A 22,131-nucleotide genomic window follows, 5' to 3' on the forward strand; every position below is an offset into this window, starting at 1 on the left:
GAGAGTGCAAAAACTGGTTTGAAACTCAACATTAAAAAAACGAAGATCATGGCATCTGGCCCCATCACTTCCTGGCATATAGAAGGGGAAGAAATGGAAGCAGTGACAGATTTTACTTTCTTGGGCTCCAAGATCACCGCAGACGGTGACTGTAGCCATGAAATTAAAAGACGCTTGCTCCTTGGGAGGAAAGCTATGGCAAACCTAGACAGCATAGTCAGAAGCAGAGACATCACCTTGCCGACAAAGGTCCGTCTAATCAAAGCTATGGTTTTCCCAGTAGTAATGTATGGCTGTGAGAGCTGGACTATAAGGAAGGCTGAGCGCCGAAGAATTGACGCTTTCGAACTGTGGTGCTGGAGAAGACTCTTACGAGTCCCCTGGACTGCAAGGAGGTCAAATCAGTCCATCCTAAAGGAAATCAACCCTGAGTGCTCATTGGAAGGACAGATACTGAAGCTGAAGCTCAAATATTTTGGCCACCTAATGCGATGAGAAAACTCTCTGGAAAAGACCCTGATGCTGGGAAAGACTGAAGGCAAAAGGAGAAGGGGACGACAGAGGATGAGATGGCTAGATAGCATCACCGATGCAATGAAGATGAACTTGAGCACACTCCGGGAGACAGCGCAGGACAGGAAGGCCTGGTGTGCTATGGTCCATGGGGTCACGAAGAGTCGGACATGACTGAATGACTGAACAACAACGACAAATGATGTCAGAATAGCAAATCCATGTTGATTTTGCTGGAATAACCAATGAACAATAACCAGCAGCAACCTGGAATCTTGTCACAGCCATAGATTTTGTCCTGCACAGTACATGTTCCTCCACTTTAAAAGAATATTGCCTCAGAATCTGAAGTATATATGTAAAATCTGTAACTTAAAGAGACCAGTGAAAAGGAATCTTGTTTAAAGACATCTATTTATATGAAAATAGATTGTGCTCTCTGGAACTGCTTTCATTTTTGTAAAAATCAGAAAAAGAAAGAAAAGAGGATATGAATTTTCTCCCCCAAAGAATGAAGGCTGAAAGCATATGCATATTTAGCTGGGAGATAGCACCACTGAATATAGCAGGACCTTTTCTGAGTAAACAGGCATAGGATTGGGCTGCATATGTGCAAACTGAATTTATATTTATTTGTATTTATTTGAAGGGAAGTTCTACTGAAATCAATGGAGATCCATGTAAACATGTTTAGAACCAGATGTTAGCTTGATTATATTGTAGATTTGTCTGTCATTTTTCATCCAAGGTGAAAAAGAAATAAACAGTTTAAATATTTGCCCCCCAGATTAGGCATGAACTAGGCATTAAAGCACTATGCAAGCTTTACTTGCAGTCTGTAAAGTGTGCAACAGGGAGGGAGCAATCCTATGGCCGCTAGACAGCAGCTAGACAGCCATAGGATATCCTGTTTTCCGGGAACCGACCTCGGAGCCTGTGCTCCAAGGTCAGTTCCCGGAGAACCGACCTCCCCCCACTTCCACACTTCAAGAGGAATGTGGAAGTGAAAAGGGGCATGTCTGGGGGCGTTCCGGGGCAGGGAGGGCAGAAATGCCCATATGACACATCTAATGTGTCGTATAGCAGCCTCCTTCCCCATTCCATCCTCCCACGGCTAGACAGCTGCAATTGGCTGTCTAGCTAAAAATGCAGGGCAGGAGAAGTGCAGAGGGAACGATCCCCTCTATGCTTCTCCTGCCCTGCTTTGGATAGGCGGTTGCCTCCAAGTTGTTTGAGGATTGCAGAACTTATTTGGTGCATCCCCATGCAAAAGATCAGAATGCTTTGAATGGTCAAGAAGATGACCTAAAAGCAAATTGTAATAGGATAGATACTTCTCTTTAGTTCTTTTTAGCTCTCAATGATTATTCTGGAATGAATAATCTCAATGATTATTCTGCTCTGAGAAGGCAGAACTGCAGCATAGACTGCAGTTGTAGTGACATGAAAATTGGTTCAACAGCAAATGGGTTGAACACATCACCTAACTTAATAACAGAACAGTGAATGATCTCTTGAAGACAATTATCAATTGTTTTTCTCACCTGCTGAGACCAAATCTTCCCCTCTGGATGAAAAAGAGTAATAAAAGCTTCCCCCGAAGAAAATTGTGTTGCAGCTCATTCATCTGTGAAGCTGACACATATTTGTAATTTGAGCTGTATACCCAGTACAGGGGTTTGTTGACGCTGGATGCTCCATTTAAAGCCAGAGAGAATGTTTACTCTTTTTTTAAAAAGTTGCAAAAAAAAGCACTTTAATTTATGGCTCGCAAGGACCTAATACATAGCAAACTGCCTGTATCCAGAGCAACCAAATCACATATGAAAGATTTCTATTGTACATAGTACCCGGGCAGAGGCTGCTACTGCCACCGACAACAGCAGGTAGGCTTATGGTAACAATGTAATAGACAAAAGATAATGGAACTGGAATGCTGAATCCAAGGACCAACAAACAATCCAGAGATAATGTGCCAGGGAAACTGAGGGTCATGAGAAATTGCAAGAGAATCTCCATGGCTATATAGGCTAGCTAAATGTTGCCGCTTCTATAGCACTATTGCTGCTTGATAGGCTTGTACACATAAGATTGGTTATTGTGTTTCCAATGATATTGATAGTCCATTTACATTCAACATGACAAAACCACCAAGGCCTAGCCTCACAGGCTTCTCATCTCTTTGTAGACACATACATTGAAGAAGAGAGGTAATAGCAATATGTCAATGATTGCAGATAGGTTTACTTTTACAATGGCAAGTACACGAGTGATTTGGAATGTCATGAATTTCCTGGGGAGAAAATTCTTAGCCAAGGTGCTGATCCTTTGGGGAGACCTTCATGATGTTCCCCACCCATGTGATTCTGGTTTTCCTGCTAACTGAAGCCACATGAAATAGCACCACAGAGAAGGGGCTCTGCATGTGAAGGATGCCTTCGCTTTGTATGGTTCCACAGCAGTCATTTGCACATGGTTTACGACTGTACTTGCAGAGACAATTTGACTGAGGGACCGAGCTAATGATACCTAGTGTACACAGCCACAGTACAAAGTGAAATTCTACAAGTAGAAACAGTCCCACACATTTTGTGTTGTACTGTTGCTAAATAATAGCATCCAACAAGGTAGGTGGCCCTGTACAAGTCAAATATATACATTCCCTGAGATATTTGTATCCCACCTCTGAACGCTATCATCAGATTGCAAATGATCAAGAATGATAGGGCAGATTTTAAGAAATGGGAGCAGTCCAAGGGGGTGTTTCCACCAGCGATTTACTCTGAGCCGGCTGCATGTTGAAGTCCTTAGGGATACATGACGCCGTGGCCATCTAGCAGCCACCCCAAAGCTTATCAGGGAAAAACTGGATTTCCTGAGACTGCTTAAAATCCAATTCTTTTCCTCAAGTCAAGTTCTCCCTGGTATGGTTCCTGTGTGCCCCAACCCCCGCATTGACCTCGGGTATGCTAGCCTTGCCCAGGGGTGTGCCTTTCACCATGACCCTGGTCAATGGGTGCTTCCTGTCTCCATTCCCTGTGTTTCCCAGCAGAAACCAATGAGTGTCTACTCAGAAGTAACACTGTGCTCATTGAGGCTTCTCTCCCAAATGCCCACATCAGAAGTAATTAATCACCCCCCATTACAGCGATCAAGCGCAGCAACAGTATAGAAAGATTGGGGCTTGTTAGGAGGCTTCTCTTGTGCACATTGGAAGTAACTACTTCTAATTTGCACCCTCGCTAGGGTGAAAGGGGGGAGAGACTGGAGGGGGGGAAGGCTCTCTTATTGGTTGAGCAGCTCCTGCCACTCAGATGATGTTCACTCCAACCCCCCACCCACCTGGAAGTATGTTAGGAGAAGCAACTTAAAATGGGGCGATGCACACCCCTGTGGAGCCCTGCCTGGTCCAAAAATGGGTCCTAGAAAAATGCGAGTGAGCCACTCTTTCCTTCTCCTTCTGTTGTTGTGGAAACAGGGCCCAAGACACAGTAGAAGGCAAGCCAGAATTAAAAAGAGCAAGAGGAACATCTAGGTGCAATTATATAAACCAAACTAAAAGAAAAAGAAAAAAGGTTGGAGACTGAGAAGGCTTGCACAAACCAGAAAAGATTGCACCTTAAAGCTCTTCTGAGAATACTTGGTACATAGAAAATACTTTCTCTGGGAATACTCCTGTGAATTATTTAGTGAAGAAAGCCCAGTCAGAAACAGGTCATAAGTGAATGTTGAACACTACTGGCTAAGTTAACACAATGTAAGTGTAACTGCTTGGGAAACTAGCTGCTTGTAACATCTGGCCAGGTGGTGAGAAGAACTGATTAACCAAGTAGTTAAATGCACACTGTGGTAATTTGCCACTAGCAAATGGCTGTCTGTACTCATTCACCCATTATTTGCCATGATCCTAAGATCCTTGGTCTGGAGCAATATTCATCATATATGCATTACCAAGGTCATTAAGGTTACTAGATCAACATGCTAAAAACAAGATACAATGCAAACCCCTGTTCTACAGAATAAGGGGTAGATCCACTGGGGTAGATCCAAAGGTTCTCTTCCATTGATGGAATGAGCCTTCTTTGCTCCTCCATCACCTTCCATCAGTGGAAAGAGTCCTTTAGTTGGAGAAAGCTCCTTCTATCAAAGGAAGAAAATCTTTAAGTTCAAACTATGTGTTTTACATAAATTTTTAAGAAACAATATTTTAACTTTATTTTGTTTTTATATTCCAAAATTCCCCTCCCCACCCAAAAATGTTGACATCTGTATCTTATCTCAAAATGTTAGACTGATCATTACTTTAAATATCATCTTGATGTTACATCATAAAATGCACTGTTTGTAATGTTTTATCATTATTTGATTTTTAAAAACCTGAAAATGTCCCTTCTACCACAGAGATTGTTTTGTATTTGTCTCAGCTTGCATATGCTAATTGGCAAGACTGGATGAAGAGCAAGATTTTCAAAAACGTGCTCCTTCTATTTCTGAAGTCTATCAGCTGTGCGCATCAGCTCTGTAGCTTTTGCATAAGTGTTGTGCCTTTCGGTACCCGTTGTACAATTGCAATGTGTTACTGTTGAGTAGAGCAAAACTTTTAAATGAAACCCTAATGTTGGCAACCTGACCATACATGCCATGTCTCATAAAGGACAACAAAAACTATTGCTATATTTAAATGTCTGAGGAAGTCAGTGATGATAATGCTCAAAACTTTGTTGAAGACTCATCCTTTCTTATGTCAAGATAACAATAGGAAGAACCACTGCTGGAGCTTTCAGTTATCCCCAAATGATTTCCCAGCTTCCCTCTATCCTTCAGTTTCTGGATGAATGCTCGGACCTTGAGGAGACAGCTTACCAGCATTGGTCCTTATAGGTGACAAAGCTATTGAATGTCTGCTGCTAGCTTACAACAAGATGGAAGTTGTTCAAGCCTAGCATCATAGAAAGTATCATAGAATCATAGGGTTGGAAGGGGCCTACAAGACCATTGAGTCCAATCCCCTGCTCAATGCAGGAAGCCTGATTCCCAGGCAATCTCCCATCCAAGTACTAACCAGGGATGATCCTGCTTAGCTTCCGAGATCAGGTGCATCCAGCCCTTTGCTCACATATCCCTCTAGTGCAGGGATGTTGAACCTCATTCACCTGAGGGCCGAGTTCCATTTTGGAGAAGCTCTGGGCCGCCATGTTCCAGCAGTTGTTGGGGCCAAAGGCAAAAGGAGCGAGGTCAATATACCAAAAAATACCTCCATGTTTTAGTTAAACAGTTAAAGCTGTTACTGGCAGTATCTAAGCCTTAGGAGAGGCATTTCAACATTTTAGAATGGGGAAAAAACCTGCACAAAAGCAAGGAAACAACCAAATGGTTAGTGGTTGAGGAAAAGGAGGTGGGGCCAGGGAAAGGGGGTGTTGTGATATGGGGAACTCCAGCGGGCTGGATTGGGACCCTGGCCCAAAGTTCTGCATCACTGCTCTATTACAGAGGTGGGCAACATGTAGGCCAAAACATCTGGAAGGCCACAGCTCCCATGATAACTTACCATTGGCTATACTGGCTAGGGCTGATGGAAATTAGAGGCCCAAACATCTGGAAGGCCAGAAGTTGCCCATCCCTGCTTTAATGTTTTAGAAAGGTGTTTTAATGAACATTACTTTAATGATGGGCTTACAGTTGTTTGTGTTTTTCCAGATACAACTTCTCTGCCTTAGCAGCTTCGTACTAGGGTGGCCATGTGCCCTACTTTACAGAGGACAGTCATGTATTTGAAGGTGTCCCCTATTAGAAGGACTGTCCAGTGTGAATCCAGTTTAAGATAAAGAATCATAAAAGAGAGGAGGGATCTTGAAGTTGCTGAGCAGCATCAAACAGAGCAGGCACACGGTCACCTGGTTCCCATTCCCCAGTATGGTGAGATGTGTCGTATGTCATTTAAACTATAGTTGTTATTTCTACATTTTCATCTATATATGTAAATTAGCACTTGCAAATGTTATGCACGTTTCTGCCCTCTTTTGTCCTCTGTTTTGGTGATGCATAAGTGACCACCCTGTGCATATAATAGAAATTGAACTGCTGTAAATTTTCTCAGCATTTGTTTATTTAAAATGTCTTTGCTACATTCTTTGGTAAGTATCCAAGGGCTTTTCTACATGAGGCTTTTAACCTGCCACTTTACTGGGGCTTCTGCTTCCGGATTCTTTGTGACAGTAAGATCAGTTCCTTTAGACGTGTTTTTTTCTGGGGCTTTTCTTTTTCTACCTTTTTATATGTTCCATTACACAACCGCTGGGTGGTGTTGTGATATAGTGGAATTGTGCAAATTCACCAGGGTTTAATGCCACCATTCACAAAAATACCAGACTTTCCACGTAAGCCCCCCCCCCCCTAAAATGGTTGCAGACAATGGGAGAGGCCCTGGACGATGATGACATCATGTAAAGCACCAGCAAACTACCATGAATGAGGAATCACACATGCACAATAAATGCCTTGTGTAGAAAGGCTCCAAGTCTGCCCGCATGTCCGTGGGACCCACCACTAGTGCAATGGAGAACTAGTAGTTTAAAAAGCAACTGGAAATAAGCAGAAACACTTGTTTCTGGAATGCAGCAGGTCAGTGAAGATTGCAGAATGAAGCTCTGCTGACCTGTCCCAATCAAGAAACAACCATTTCCTGGGTTGCTTTTTGAACTGCTAGCTTTCTGTTGTGTGAGCGGTGAGTCCAACTTGTGCAACATGGGAGCACAGTGGCAGTACTGGGTGCTGTCCTCTCAACCCAAGAAGAGCCCAGCTGGATCAGCCTGAAGGCCTATTTAGTCCAGCATCCTGTTTCCCACACTGGCCAACCAGACACAGTTGGGAAGCCCACAGGCAGTCCACAAAGGCAGTAGCCTTCCAGCAACTTGTAATCATGGCTAACAGCTCCTGACAGACTGTCCTCTACAAATGGGCCTATTCGCCCTTCAAACTATTAAAACTGATCACACCACATCACATGGCTGCTCCCAAAATGACACCCAGAGTTCATACTTCTGATTAGAATAAAAACAATTCAACAGCTAAACTAAAACCATCATGAAACTCGCTTAAACCCAGCCCAGCCAAAATTAGAAACAGCCATCAAAGAACTGGCAAACTCCTAGCAGAAAAAGTCAGTTCTGCAGCCACTAGCACAGATGTGCAGCGAGGAAGAAACCTGAAAAAACCTTCATCTTGTGAGCGTTTTCTATACACCTTTCTTGAGAAGACTGTAAATGGCATGCAGATAACCTCCAACATTTAACCTGCAGTTGTTTGCATTTCATGTCTACCTTGCCCTGGTTTGCATGAATAAAAACTAGGGTTGAGATTAAGAGCGAAATTAATATTTGCTTGCCTACAAAAGAAGAACATGCAGACTCATCTGTATTAGTGATATAAGGCAATTCTTCACATCCAGGTTTGGAATGAATGACAATATTGCAAAACTGCATAGCATCTAAACAGATCTGACTCACTTGAGCACTTCTTTAGCATTCCACCAATTTCTTGAATCATTTCTGGAATCAGAACAGAGCTAAAAGAATATGAGAACAGTCTCTGAAAGTTATCCAGTGTATGAAACGCTTACGTATTTATCTAATAAAAATCTATAGAGCAATGTAGATTACTTCAGCTTTTTTCTCCTCCCAAAGAAATGAACCCCTCTCTCATTAGCCTCCACATAGGTTCAGATGTTATACATTGTGGTAATTATTTCCAAATCACAAGTGCAAACACTCACCCTGATTGGAAAATTAGCAGATTTCAAACTCGGATAATTTGTTCTTAATGAGGAACTTGTTGAACTGAATTTAACAATTAGCTCACTCCCTTTGCTGGCTGAGTGTGGTGGAGTTATGTGGATGAGATCAAATAGTCATGTAAGTATTTTCAGCCAAAAAGAAAAGAAATCAAGGCTATAATTGAGTGCACACTTATGTGGGAGTAAGTCCCACTGTATATTGCTGAATATGCATGCATAGGATCAGACAGCACAAAAATTCTAGAAGTGGTATTTGATCCTTTCAGTGCTTTTCTGGAGCAGGCAATTCTGAGGTTGTGATTTATAGGGCATAGTTGATCATTCTTCAGAGACTAGTACAATACAGCTACAGTTTTCTGTGGATGCAGACACTCATTTATATTTTTGTTACACCATGCTATCTGATCAATAGCTTTTGCAAGTATTTTAAGCACTACAAAAACCTACAAAACCTGTTCATGGGGGAAGAGAGAAATATAATGTTTGAACCCACAGGCCACAATAGCTCTATCATACCACCATCAAGTCTCTGAAAAACTGTAATTTGTACTCAGCCAAAGAGCTGGCTAGTCATTTGATGCTAAGTCCAGCCCTATGCATTTTTAGTCTGAAGGAAGTCTCCTAGTTTTCAAAGGAGTAAATTCCCAAGGAAGAGTGCATATAATTTATTTGTAAGACTAATTTAAATGTGCAATCAGTGCTGTGCTAACTGCTTGAAAATGCAATGGTATGTGGCAAACTTTGGCCTCGTGCAGACTAACAATCGAAATCTAAACCATGATGTATTAGACCAAGAATAAGCATTTTGCCCACATGTGTTCCCTTCTTTCATTCCTTATCTTATGCTCCTAATGCAATATTTCCATGGTTTGTTAAACTACAATAACAGCTTAACCACAGATCCTTGTTTAATATCCTGTTTGTACTCAAGAGGTTAAACCAGTTTCCTGATTCAAAAGTAATAGGAAATTGTGGTTTAATAAACCGTGGACACCTTTCTAGAACCATGTGAGGTTCACACAGATCCCTTGCCTGAACATACATTTTCAAATAGCAACCTCACCATGGATTACATGTGTGAATCAGATCTTACCTCTTGAGCCCAGGAGTTAAATTACAACAAGGCACTTAAAATGCATATTTGCTGTGTTACTACCCTACATACAGAACCTGGAAAAACTAAGGAACACGGAACTAAGATGCATGTATATTTCTTTTATTATCATAGACCCAAGGAGCTAGTTACCAAATACAGTTCAATAAATTGGGCATTTATTGTAGGGGCTATTCCAGGTGGGAGCATGGACCACCCCTCCTTATCTCATCTGATCTCAGAAGCTAAGCAGGGTCAGCCCTGGTTAGTACTTGGAGAATGCCTGGGAATCAGGCTTCCTGCATTAGGCAGTGGGTTGGACTCGATGATCTTGTAGGCCCCTTTCAACCCTATGATTTTATTCAGCTCTTTGGCTGACTCTCTTCTTCCTTCTCACAGCATTGGTGGCACCTAAAAAGTAAATGCTCACTTCCTGTCAGGGTGGACACTAAGCCCATAGAATCCCAGAGTAGTTCTGATTTTGAGGAAGAGCAGCTGCTCCTGGGAGAGGAGCGCGCTCATCCTTCTCAGGGCTAACAGCTGGCAGGGATTCCTCCCACTGGCATTCCTAGCATAGATAGCAGTCCCGGGAGTGAGAGAGCGCCAGAAGCAGACTTGCTGGACGCACAACGCCGACGCAGGGAGCGGCGCCAAATGGAGAGCACGGAAAGGAGGCGTAGTGCCCGGTTGGCGCGCAAACAATGGTTGCGCCCAGAGGATCCAATTCAGGGTCTGCCAGTGATTGTCCTTCAAACGGGGACCAACTGTTCCAACTTAGGGCAAAGGTACTCTGCTGCTCATATATAGTTGCTAACAGTAGAGTTGTTAAGTTGTAAAAGAGGAATAAAGCTTTGAAAAGAATCCCTTTGTCTGTGTCTGGACTTGGCTACTGGATTAGACTGAGAGAGGCCTCCAAGGAGCCCTTGACACTTCCTTACCTCTTCTTTTTGCCTGCCCGTCACTGTCATATCCTAGTTCAGGTTCTGTACCCAACATAAGTCAGATGCCATTCTGTGTGCTACCACAGCTATGCATATCAATGGGAACAGTGTGCAAAATGTTTGATCAGCGTTATAGGGATAATCTGAATCATTGTACTTAGTGATCATAAAGGCAACTTAAAATATTTTTCTTTTTTGTTGTAATTCACCAGTTCACAACTTGGAATGAAGTTCTATAAAATGCAAAATTTTATGGCAAATAAGAGTACAACATTTTATGACAGATGTGTAAAAATTAACCCATGAGATTGGAAGATAAGTCAGTCTCCTGTCTAGTTATTGTTTTCTACATTTTAAGAGTCAATTGTTTTTCATCATTTCAGTAGGGATGTCAGAGAATTTCTCCACCAATTTTGGGGGGCCGAATGCAACGGTCCGCCCCCCCGCCCCCCCCCGGAATGGGACTTACCTTTCCCGAATGTCCCTGGCACTGGTGCTCCCGGCGGCAGTTCGACGGCGGCGGCGGCGGCCGGTCTTCCGATCGGCTGCTGCCACCGCCATTTCCAAGTGAAAAAAAAAAACAACACAAGCAAATGTGATAGGCTACGTAAAGATTTACTTAGCCTATCACAGCTAGATTTTCAAAAAACACCGTGATAGGCTACGTAAATCCTTACGTAGCCTATCATGGCTGACTTTGGGGGGGGAAGCGCATACGCAAATGGCGGCGCCCATGGGCACCACCATTTGTGTATGCGCTTTCCCCCCCACAAAGTCAGCCGTGATAGGCTATGTAAGGATTTATGTAGCCTATCACGGCTGATTGCAGGGACACAAACAGCGGTGGCTACGGCCACCGCCATTTGCGTCTCGGCCGGCCAGGAGGAGTCGTGACTGGAGGGACGGGCCGCCTCCCCCCTGGCCAGAATTTTGGCCAGAGGGACGGGGCACCTCCCACCTGGCCAGAATTTTGGCGGGGAGGGATGGGGCGCCTCCCCCCCTGCCCAAAATTTCAGGGGGAGGGACGGAGTGCCTCCCCCCCACCGCGAAGCAAGCTGCTGTCAGGGTGGACACTGAGCCCATAGAATCCCAGAGTAGTTCTGATGCTGAGGAAGAGCAGTCGCTCCTTCAGGAGAGGAGCGCGCTCCTTTTTTCCCAGGACCAACAGTTGACGGAGATTCCTCCCACCCACATTCCTAGTTTAGAAAGCAGTCCAGGGAGTGACTCAGCACAGATAGCAGACTGGGGGGGATGCACAGCGCAGATGCAGAGAGCGGCGCCAAATGGTTCGCGCTCAAAGAACGGTTGCGCCCAGGGGATCCAAGGGAAAAGGGGAAGGATTCTCCCTAGTCCTTATATTCAGGGGTCTGCCCGTAATTGCCTTTCAAACAGGGACCAACTGTTCCTACTTAGGGCATAGGGATGCTGCTGCTCAGATCTAGTTGCTACCTGTAGAGTTATTAAGTTGTAAAAGAAGAATAAAGCTTTGAAAAGAATCCCTTTGTCTGTGTCTGGACTTCGCTAATGGATTAGACTGAGAGAGCCCTCCAAGGAGCCCTTGACAGCTGCGGGATGAGGTAAGGGACTTTCATCCATCCCTACATTTCAGTATCTACACCTAACACAAACTAAATTTGCCATCCCAAAGACACCACCAGGCAAATAAGCAAAAGATGGCTGAAGTTGGCACTGGTGATCTCTCCTTCTAATAGTTCTATCAATCATAGTTACATCAAAGTGGAGTATTACATCACCCGAAGGTTCCTTTTAGCCACTGTGCCATTGTATCAGTTTAGTCCCTCTTTAGTTCTGAATGTCTAGTTAATGTGAATTGATTCTAGGTGTACCAATATTGTTCTTTGTGCTGCCATGCTACAGAAGTACTCTGCAAGTACAGCAAATGGGTTGGTCAGAATGCAGACAGAGTAAGAGGCAATATCCCAGCTAATATATGGTCAATATCGAAATGGCTGGTGCTTCTTTTTCAAAAATGTTGGCTCCCACACTGATCTTGCTGTTTTGTGCTTTTTGTTGCCTGGTCTGAATCCCATGGAAGTTCCAGGTCGTCATATCTTTTCCTGTAGATAACTCGGGAGATCAGAGTTATGAGAAACATTTCCATAATGAGCAGCTGTTGGTTCATATCTGGGAAATGAAAAAAGGAACAGGTTTAAGGACTGGTAATGAAGTATAATGAGCTCAGACTTGTTCTTGCTAAATTGTTGGAATGTGCAATGTTTGCAGTCCTCAAGTATAGTTGGATTTTTATGGTGGACCTGCAGGGATGGAGTTCAGTGATACTGTCTAGACAAGGTGAGTTAGAAATAGAAATGTATCCTTAGGTAGCTTCATGGGGCATAAATAAATGTAGTAAACATAATCTAGACATGCTGAATAGCCTCCAAAGAGTATATAAAGGAAATTCTGAACATGCAACTCTGGGAGCTATCCTTTAGGATCAGCTATCCCCAACTTGTTTCTAGTAGACAGGCCTGGTAAGCCAAAAACTAACATTTTTTTTTCCTCTATTTGAAGCCTTGACTTAAGCTGATTAGGGAGCAATCCTATGTCCCCTAGGCAGCGTCTGACGGACATAGGATATTTCAGTTTTGTGTCTCTGAGGTCGGAAACAGGCCTCCCCCTCGTAGCCAGCGCAGAGAGAACTACCTCTCTACACTCAGAAAACAGGGGACATTCCCAGGGGCAGGAAGGGGAAGGGACCAGTGCAGCAGCCATATGACATATCCTATGGCCGCCCCAGCCTCCTTCCCTCCCCTGCCCACCCCACGCCTAGCTTAAATGTAGAGAGGGGCACAATGTACCTCCCGCTCTGCATTGGATATGCGTAAGCCTCCGAGTTTGGAGACTTACAAGAACCCAGAGTGAATCCAATAGGATTGTGCCCATCATAAGAGTATCATGTGTTTGAATCTATGCAAGTATTTAGTATTGCTATGCTGCTACTTTTATAGTAAGGAAGCAAAAGACCGATCTTGTCTGAGAGAGTGATTTTTGGGAAATAGAAAACTCTGTATGTCCTATATCTAGAGTGAAGAATTAATCTTATTCTAAGATGGTGTCTTGTTGTGTGAGGGAACCAAATGCACTGAGTAAACAGGTAGCCTGGGGTTGCCTACATACTGATAACATATTTTGAGAGAACCTCTGAACAAGGGCATATGCCACACCATTTGTTTCAGCATGGGAATTCCTTCCAAATAAATATTCTTAAGATTGCAACCTGAGAGTGTTTTCATACATGAAACTTAAAATTGTCTTCCAGTTTCTCTCAAGCTACTTATGTGAACCTTTGATTGCCATTAAGATGATTTAGAAAAGTGAAACAGAGGCATTTGTAATTAGAGATGTACAGTTTGTGTAAAATCCATTCTGTCTGTGTTTCACAGATTGTCAGGCACCTTTCATACCATCATTCACCCATCAACAGAATAGTTTTTGTTGTTGCTGAATTTGCACAAATTCGCGTGTGCAAAAATGCTCATTTTTTACCCCCAAATGCACATTTTCACACTTTAGCCTATAGGGGAAATGTACATTTTTGGCTGCATTTTTTAAAAAATCACATTTTTCTATGAGAAAATTTGCACAAAATTCAGGAAAGTTAGAAAACCATTCCACAAGTCTGTGGAGTCCACCCAACAGGGGAAAATCCAGTCCACCATGGAATCCGTTGGTTGGATTCATGAAAATCTGAATTCATTTGGTTCCTTTGCAAATTTCTCTGACATCCCTGTTTCTAATTCAAATGAGCCCTCTGGCTAATGGAGGTCTTGCATTCACCATACAAACTAACTAAAGCAAACCAGCTAAAACAAGAACCACTTTAAGCCTGTGAAAACACCCTCACAGCATGATCCTATGCACGTTTACGGGAAAATAAATTGCACTGAGTTCAGTGGGATGGATGTCCTAGTAATGTATGAGTGGGCAGCCTTTTTGGCTCCAGTGCAATGCCGGGTAGTCAGTCGGGGGACGCATATGCATGCACATACATGCACACAGGTGCACACATCTCTTTGTAATGGTACAAATAGACTAGACAATCAGAGAACAGTGACTGGGTCTTTTGCATTTTTTTTCCAAAGGAAAAATGCAGCTGCATTGTTGGGTGGGGGATTTAGATCAGGATCACAAAACAACAAGGGATAGGGTTTAACTCTTTCTCCTTCGGCCAGTTTTCTGATCTGACCATCTCTCCCCACCCATGTTCCAAGCTGTTATTGCAATTCAGATTGGAAAAAGGGCACAAGGAGAAGCCCTTCCTCCCACAGTGGAATGTTCTGGATCTGAATTGGGAGTTCATTTGCTCTTTCAGCCCACCCCCCAGGAGATCCAATAATGGATCTCTCACTGTCACATATAGCTTGACTTTTACAGTACAATTCTGTACATGTGTACTCAGAAGTAAGTCCCATTGAGTTCAGTGACACTGACTCCAAGGTAAGTGGTATAGTAAGAGTGTCCAACCTCTTTAAGCCTAAGGGCCAAATTCAATTTTGGAGAGGCTCTTAGGGCTGCATTCCAGCGGTGGGTAGAAGCAAAGGGGGTGGGGCCAAAACAGTAGCATACTTTAGCTTGCAGTTCTTCTTGCCAGTAACTAAGCCACAGGAGAGGCATTTCAACCTTTTAGAATGGGGAAGAAATTGCACAATGATTTGGGAGACCACCAAACAACAGGCAGTTCCAGGAGGAGGATGTGGGGAATCCTGAAGGGCCAGATTTGGCCCATAGGCCTGAGGTTCAACACCCATGGGGTGTAGTATGGCAGGCTTAGCATGCTTTAGGTTGCAGTCAGCCAGTAAAAATTCAGAGAAACAATTATGAGCTTCTTCACACAGAGCTTTTATCCTGCTTTTGAGATTGCTCACTCATGGAAGTTTGCAGGTCCTTTTCACTATGTCGTCAACCTCCAGGGCACATCCAGAGGTGTTTTCTGGTTATTCCATGTTAAATAGGTTCAGAAATAATGAAGTATTAAAATACAATGGATTGCTGCGCTATTAAAACAGCCACTAGATGGAGCTGTTTCATGGAATTTTATGGAACCTTGAAAATTAAAAACTTCCCCTCTCAGCAATCATGTGGTCACCATCTAAATGCTGAAAGGCTCCACAATGGGAGGACTGAGGAATTTTGCTTTAATGTAAAGGCAGTCTATAACTCCCCCCACTTTTTCTTTTTTAGTCTTTACACTACTTAGCATGGAGAATTCCATCCAATATAAGAGAATCTAGAGAGGAATCCACTTCAGCCTGTCAAAGCAACTCAAGTCCAAGTGACTTACAAGCTCCTCTTGCTAAAGATGAAAGTGGAGGTACACAAGCAATTGTCCCTTCCATAGCCCATATGTTGACGATGGTTGCTTGGAACTGACTTAGAATAAGGACAAACTGCAAAAAGGCAAAAAGAACAAGAGAATAATACATAAATACATACATTTTGTTTCAGAGTGGCTGTGCTTTAATGAAAAAAGAAAAGCATTTTTCACCTTAGATTAAAATAAAGAGATAAATCCAGCTGAAGGGGATGATGCCAACAAGCGCCATCCCTTTGGGTTCACCCCTTCAGAGATGGCACAAGGGTGAGGGTGCTAACCTGGTTGGCTCATGTTGAGAGAGGAACTGGTGCTGTATACTTTTGGGCCCTCATGGTGAGAGAAGGAAGTGCCCATAGAGAAGAAAGCTCAGCTGCCAGTCATTGACCTGGTTTGCACAATCAAAACAGCCCACTGTGCAGCAGGTGCTGGAGTGTGTGGGCAGCCATTTTGAATATTCAATACCTGGCCACGACTTCTTGTGTCATGCAAACCTGGAGGCCATGGGTTATGTGAGGGTTAAACAACAACAGACCATGGGTTATGGAAGGGTTTTTTAATGCTCGCATAACCCATGGCCCCTGGGTTCACATGGCATGACAAGCTGCAGCCAGGCATTGAATATCTAAAATGGCTGCCAGCATGCACCACAGCTCACCATGGCTTAAATAAGCCATGTTGGGCTGTTTGATCATGCAAACCTACCCATTGTATGTGTGTGAGTGTTTTGTAACTCCCTCAGCATGGACTAATCGGGTGGTAAGAGAACTGAAGATTTTAGTATATTTTCTGCTATCTCCATCTGGGTGGGTACTAATGTCCTTGCATTTTATTTTATTTTAATGCTGCTGTATTGGTAGAGAATTTGTTGGACTGGATCGATTCAAATGTTAACATAGTTTTATAGAGATGTTTTCCCTTGCTGCTGCCCTATGTTTTTTGTTTTGTTTTGATATATCTAGTGATATGAATCAGTTAGTGACATGCTGGCATTTTGAGGTTGTTGTTTTTTTATTGTTTTTGGTTGTTTTAATATTTTTAGGGGAATGAATGAATGATTTCACAATTTTGTTAGTTAAATGTGGATATTATGTTTTTATAATTATGGGTTTCATCCAACATTGTGTGAGCGGACTTCTTCTCATGAAACAGGACTTCCCCTTTCTCTTCTCCCCCTTCACCCCCCTGCGTTTCCCCAGATCTGCCTTGGAAGGTACCACAGCCCTGTGGAGCAGTTTTTGGTGGCTGGCCAGGGGTGTGTGTGCAGAGGGGGGGGGGTCCATTCTTTCAACAGTGTCCATTTTGTTGGCAGATGGACCCCGCTGGATTTCACCCATATCTATTTATTTATGAAATGTCTGATATTATGAATGCGGTATGTTTACAGTGCAGTCCTGTCTGGATGCCTATCAGCCTCTGCGTTTGGGGGCTGATGGGCATCCTATGCAGGGTGGGAGGAACATAGAGGCAATTATAGTCTCCACACTCCTCTCACCCTGCATTTTTGCTAGATAGGCAATTTTGCCCATCTAGTTGAGGCTCTGCAGACCAGGAGGGAAGGAGGCTGGGGTGGCAGAAGGATTCTTCGTAAGCTGGCCACCCTGGTCTCCTCCCCTTGCTGCCCACAGAATGCACTCTTTCCCTCCTCTCTGAGCTTGCATTTGCAAGCTCATAGAGACAGCCAGCACAGTTCTCTCCATACCAGCTGCAAGGGGAAAAGGAACTCAGACTCCTCGGTCCAAGGTCAGAGCCCTGTCTCCAGCCTTGGATCCAGAAATACAAAGTATCCTATGGCCTCCCAGACTCTGTCTAGGGGCCATAGCAGGGGCATCGTTATGAAAGGGCCCACCAGGGCATGGGACCCGGATCTTTTGAGCTGGATCCCAGATCTTCTGAGCTGTCCTAACTGCTTTTTTTTTTTTTTTTTTTTTTACATTTTCTCATTGACTTACATTGGAAAACAAAAACGGCCATATATTTTTACGTTTGTAAGATAAATGCATGAGATTTGGAGGCTTGGCAGCCCCCATGGAGATGATTGAATATGCCACATTTCATGCAGTTAGGTCCAGTGGTTTTTGTGCTAGTCACAAGTAAAATTTGTTATTTTCAAGAAAATCTTTCAAAGCAAAGAGCTGTAATTTCTTTTACCCCTTCATGGATCACTGCCTGGTTGTGGCGAAGGGGCTTGTGTAACTCAGTGAAGCCATAAGCTATGCCGTGCAGGGCCACCCAAGATGGACAGGTCATGGTGGAGAGTTCTGACAAAATGTGGTCCACTGGAGAAGGAAATGGCAACCCACTCCAGTACTCTTGCCAACAAAACCCCATGGAATGTATCACAAGGCTAAAAGAGATGACGCCGGAAGACGATTCCCTCAGGTCGGAAGGTGTCCAATATACTACTGGGGAAGAGCAGAGGGAATTTCCAAGTAGCGCCAGAAAGAGTGAAGCGGCTGGGCCAAAGCTGAAAGGACACTCAGCTGTGGATGTGTCTGGTGGTGAAAAGAAAGTCCGATGCTGTAAAGAACAATATTGTTTAGGAACCTGGAATGTAAGTTCAATGAATCAAAGTAAGCTGGAGGTGGTCAAACATGAGATGGCAAGATTAAACATCGACATCTTGGGAATCAGCGAACTAAAATGGACAAGCATGGGCGAATTTAATTCAGGTGACCATTGTATCTACTACTGTGGGCAAGAATCCCTTAGAAGAAATGGAGTAGCACTCATAGTCAACAAAAGGGTGGGAAAAGCAGTACTGGGGTACAATCTGAAAAATGATAGAATGATCTCAGTATGAATCCAAGGCAAACCATTCAACATCACAGTAATTCAAGTCTATGCCCCAACCACTGAGGCCGAAGAAGCTGAGGTTGATTGGTTCTATGAAGACCTACAACACCTTCTAGAACTAACACCAAAAAAAGATGTCCTCTTCATCATAGGGGATTGGAATGCTAAAGTAGGAAATCAAGAAATCACCGGGATAACAGGCAAGCATGGTCTTGGTGTACAACATGAAGCAGGACAAAGGCTAAAAAGAGAACACGCTGATCATAGCAAACACTCTTTTCCAACAGCACAAGAGGTAACTCTACACATGGACATCACCAGATGGTCAATATCGAAACCAGATTGATTATGTACTTTGCAGCCAAAAATGGAGAAGCTCCATACAATCAGTAAAAACAAGACCTGGAGCTGACTGTGGCTCAGTCAGATCATGAGCTGCTTCTTGCAAAATTTTGGCTTAAATTGAAGAATGTAGGGAAAACCGCTAAACCATTCAGGTATGACCTAAATCATATCCCTTATGAATATATAGTGGAGGTGACGAATAGATTTCAGGGATTAGACCTGATAGACAGAGTGCCTGAGGAACTATGGACGGAGGTCCGTAACATTGTTCAGGAGGCAGCAACTCAGTCCATCCCAAAGAAGAAGAAATGCAAGAAAGCAAAGTGGCTGTCTGATGAGGCTTTACAAGTAGCTGAGGAAAGAAGGGAAGTGAAAAGCAAGGGAGAAAGGGGACGATATATCCAACTGAATGCAGAGTTTCCGAGAATAGCAAGGAGAGACAAGAAGGCCTTCTTAAATGAACAATGCAAAGAAATCGAGGAAAACAACAGAATGGGAAAGACTAGAGATCTCTTCAAGAAAATTGGAGATGTCAAGGGAACGTTTTGTGCAAAGACGGGCATGATCAAGGACAAAGAAGGCAGGGACCTAACAGAAGCAGTTGAGATTAAGAAGAGGTGGAAAGAATACACAGAAGAACTATATAGGAAAGATCTTAATGTCCCTGATAGCCATGATAGTGCGCTCACTGAACTTGAGCCGGACATCCTAGAGAGTGAAGTCAAGTGGGCCTATGGAAGCATTACTAACAACAAAGCTAGCGGAGATGACAGTACTGCAGCTGAGCTATTTAAAATCCTAAAAGATGATGCTGTTAAAGTGCTGCACCCAATATGCCAACAAAGTTGGAACACTCAACAGTGGCCACAAGACTGGAATTGGAATGTATACTGACCTTTTGCAAAGAAGGGCAATGCCAAAGAGTGTTCAAACTACCGCACAATTGCGCTCATTTCACATGCCAGCAAGGTTATGCTCAAAATCCTACAAGCTAGGCTTCAGCAGCATGTGAACCAAGAACTACCGGAAGTACAAGCTGGGTTTCGAAGAGGCAGAGGAACTAGAGATCAAATCGCCAACATTCGCTGCATCATGGAGAAAGCAAGAGAATTCCAGAAAAACATCTATTTCTGCTTCATTGACTATGCTAAAGCCTTTGATTGTGTGGATCACAACAAAGTGTGGCAAATTCTTAAAGAGATGGGAGTACCAGACCACCTTACCTGTCTCCTGAGAAACCTGTACGAGGGTCAAGAAGCAACAGTAAGAACCAGACATGGAACAACTGATTGGTTCAAAATTGGGAAAGGAGTACGACAAGGCTGTATATTGTCGCCCTGCTTATTTAACTTATATGCAGAGTACATTATGATAAACACCGGGTTGGATGAATCACAGGTCGGAATTAAGATTGCCGGGAGAATTATCAACAACCTCAGATACGCAGTCGATACCACCTTAATGGCAGAAAGCGAAGAGGATCTCGAGAGCCTCTTGTTGAGGGTGAAAGTGGAGAGTGCAAAAGCTGGTTTGAAACTCAACATTAAAAAAACTAAGATCATGGCATCTGGCCCCATCACTTCCTGGCATATAGAAGGGGAAGAAATGGAAGCAGTGACAGATTTTACTTTCTTGGGCTCCAAGATCACCGCAGACGGTGACTGTAGCCATGAAATTAAAAGATGCTTGCTCCTTGGGAGGACAGCTATGGCAAACCTAGACAGCATAGTCAGAAGCAGAGACATCACCTTGCCGACAAAGATTCGTATAATCAAAACTATGGTTTTCCCATTAGCAATGTATGGCTGTGAGAGCTGGACTATAAGGAAGGCTGAGCGCCGAAGAATTGATGCCTTCGAACTGTGGTGCTGGAGAAGACTCTTACGAGTCCCCTGGACTGCAAGGAGGTCAAATCAGTCTATCCTAAAGGAAATCAACCCTGAGTGCTCATTGGAAGGACAGATACTGAAGCTGAAGCTCAAATATTTTGGCCACCTAATGCGAAGAGAAAACTCCATGGAGAAGACCCTGATGCTGGGAAAGATTGAAGGCAAAAGGAGAAGGGAATGGCAGAGGATGGGATGGCTAGATAGCATCACCAATGCAATGAATATGAATTTGAGCATACTCTGGGAAAGAGCGCAGGACAGGAAGGCCTGGCGTGCTATGGTCCATGGGGTCACGAAGAGTCAGACACGACTTAACGACTGAACAGCAAATAATTTCTTTGTGCTTCCACATACATGCATGAAATTTGGGGATCTGGCAGCCCCCTTAGAGATGACTGAGCCTGCCAAATTTCAGAAAGTTAGGCCTAGTGGCTTTTGTGATAGCCACAAGTAAAATCTGCTTTTTTCAAGAAAATGTGTCAAAGCAAAGAGCTATAATTTCTTTGTTCTTCCACATAACTGTATGGAATTTGGAAACCTGGCAGACCCCATGGAGCTAATGGATCCTGCCACAGTTCAGAAAGTTAGGCCTAGTGGCTTTTGTGCTAGCCACAGGTAAAATCTGCTTTTTTCAAGAAAATGTGTCAAAGCAAAGAGCTATAATTTCTTTGTTCTTCCACATAACTGTATGGGATTTGGAGACCTAGCAGGCCCTATGGAGCTAATGGATCCTGCCACAGTTCAGGCAGTTAGTTCCAGTGGCTTTTGCGCTAGCCATGCGCAAAAAAGTTTCCATTTCTCAAAGTCTAAAACAAAAAGTAAAAACTGTCAAGTCACCGAAGGGATTAGAGATCCTAATCAGAAGGTGTTCAAGGTGACCATTAGGCAGTCACTATCCCTAATCTCTGGTGTAGGTTTTTTTGAGATGCAAAAAACCTCTTTCTCCACTCCTTTTATTTTCTGCTCTTAAATGCCCACTGTTGGGAGCTTGCCAGCAATGAAATTTTGAAGAAGGAGAAGGAAGGGAAGTAAGAGCTCCATGTGAAATACTGGTATTTCACATGGCATCTGATTTTATGGTCCCCAACTGGAAACTTTGGATTCTGCAGAAGTTTAGTAGCTTCAGTACAGCAAAGGATCCAATCAGCATCCACAAACTTCTTTCTCATCTGCCACTTTAATTTCTCCTAAATAGCTGTTTGTTGTTTATTCTGTCAGTCGCTTCTGACTCTTCGTGACTTCATGGACCAGCCCACGCCAGAGCTTCCTGTCGGCTGTCACCACCCCCAAGGTCGAGTCCATCACCTCCAGAATATCATCCATCCATCTTGCCTTTGGTCGGCCCCTCTTCCTTTTGCCTTCCACTTTCCCTAGCATCAGCATCTTCTCCAGGGTATCCTGTCTTCTCATTATGTGGCCAAAGTACT

The 22,131-nt window shown here is 43.6% G+C and overlaps 1 protein-coding gene across 1 annotated transcript in view; it reads right to left on the bottom strand.

Annotated features, from left to right (window-relative positions):
• Positions 1-12,323: 12,323 nt before the first annotated feature.
• LOC146350017 (organic solute transporter subunit alpha-like) overlaps positions 12,324-22,131 on the bottom strand; it is a 35,359-nt gene continuing 25,551 nt past the window's right edge. The window contains 2 exon segments of the mRNA XM_084845511.1: positions 12,324-12,484; positions 15,645-15,750. Of these exon segments, the coding sequence (XP_084701637.1) occupies positions 12,324-12,484; positions 15,645-15,750 (267 nt within the window).

Source organism: Heloderma suspectum, chromosome 3 (assembly GCF_057233095.1).
Source record: "Heloderma suspectum isolate Gila_16-S chromosome 3, 16-S_ref, whole genome shotgun sequence".
Lineage (NCBI taxonomy): Eukaryota > Metazoa > Chordata > Lepidosauria > Squamata > Helodermatidae > Heloderma > Heloderma suspectum.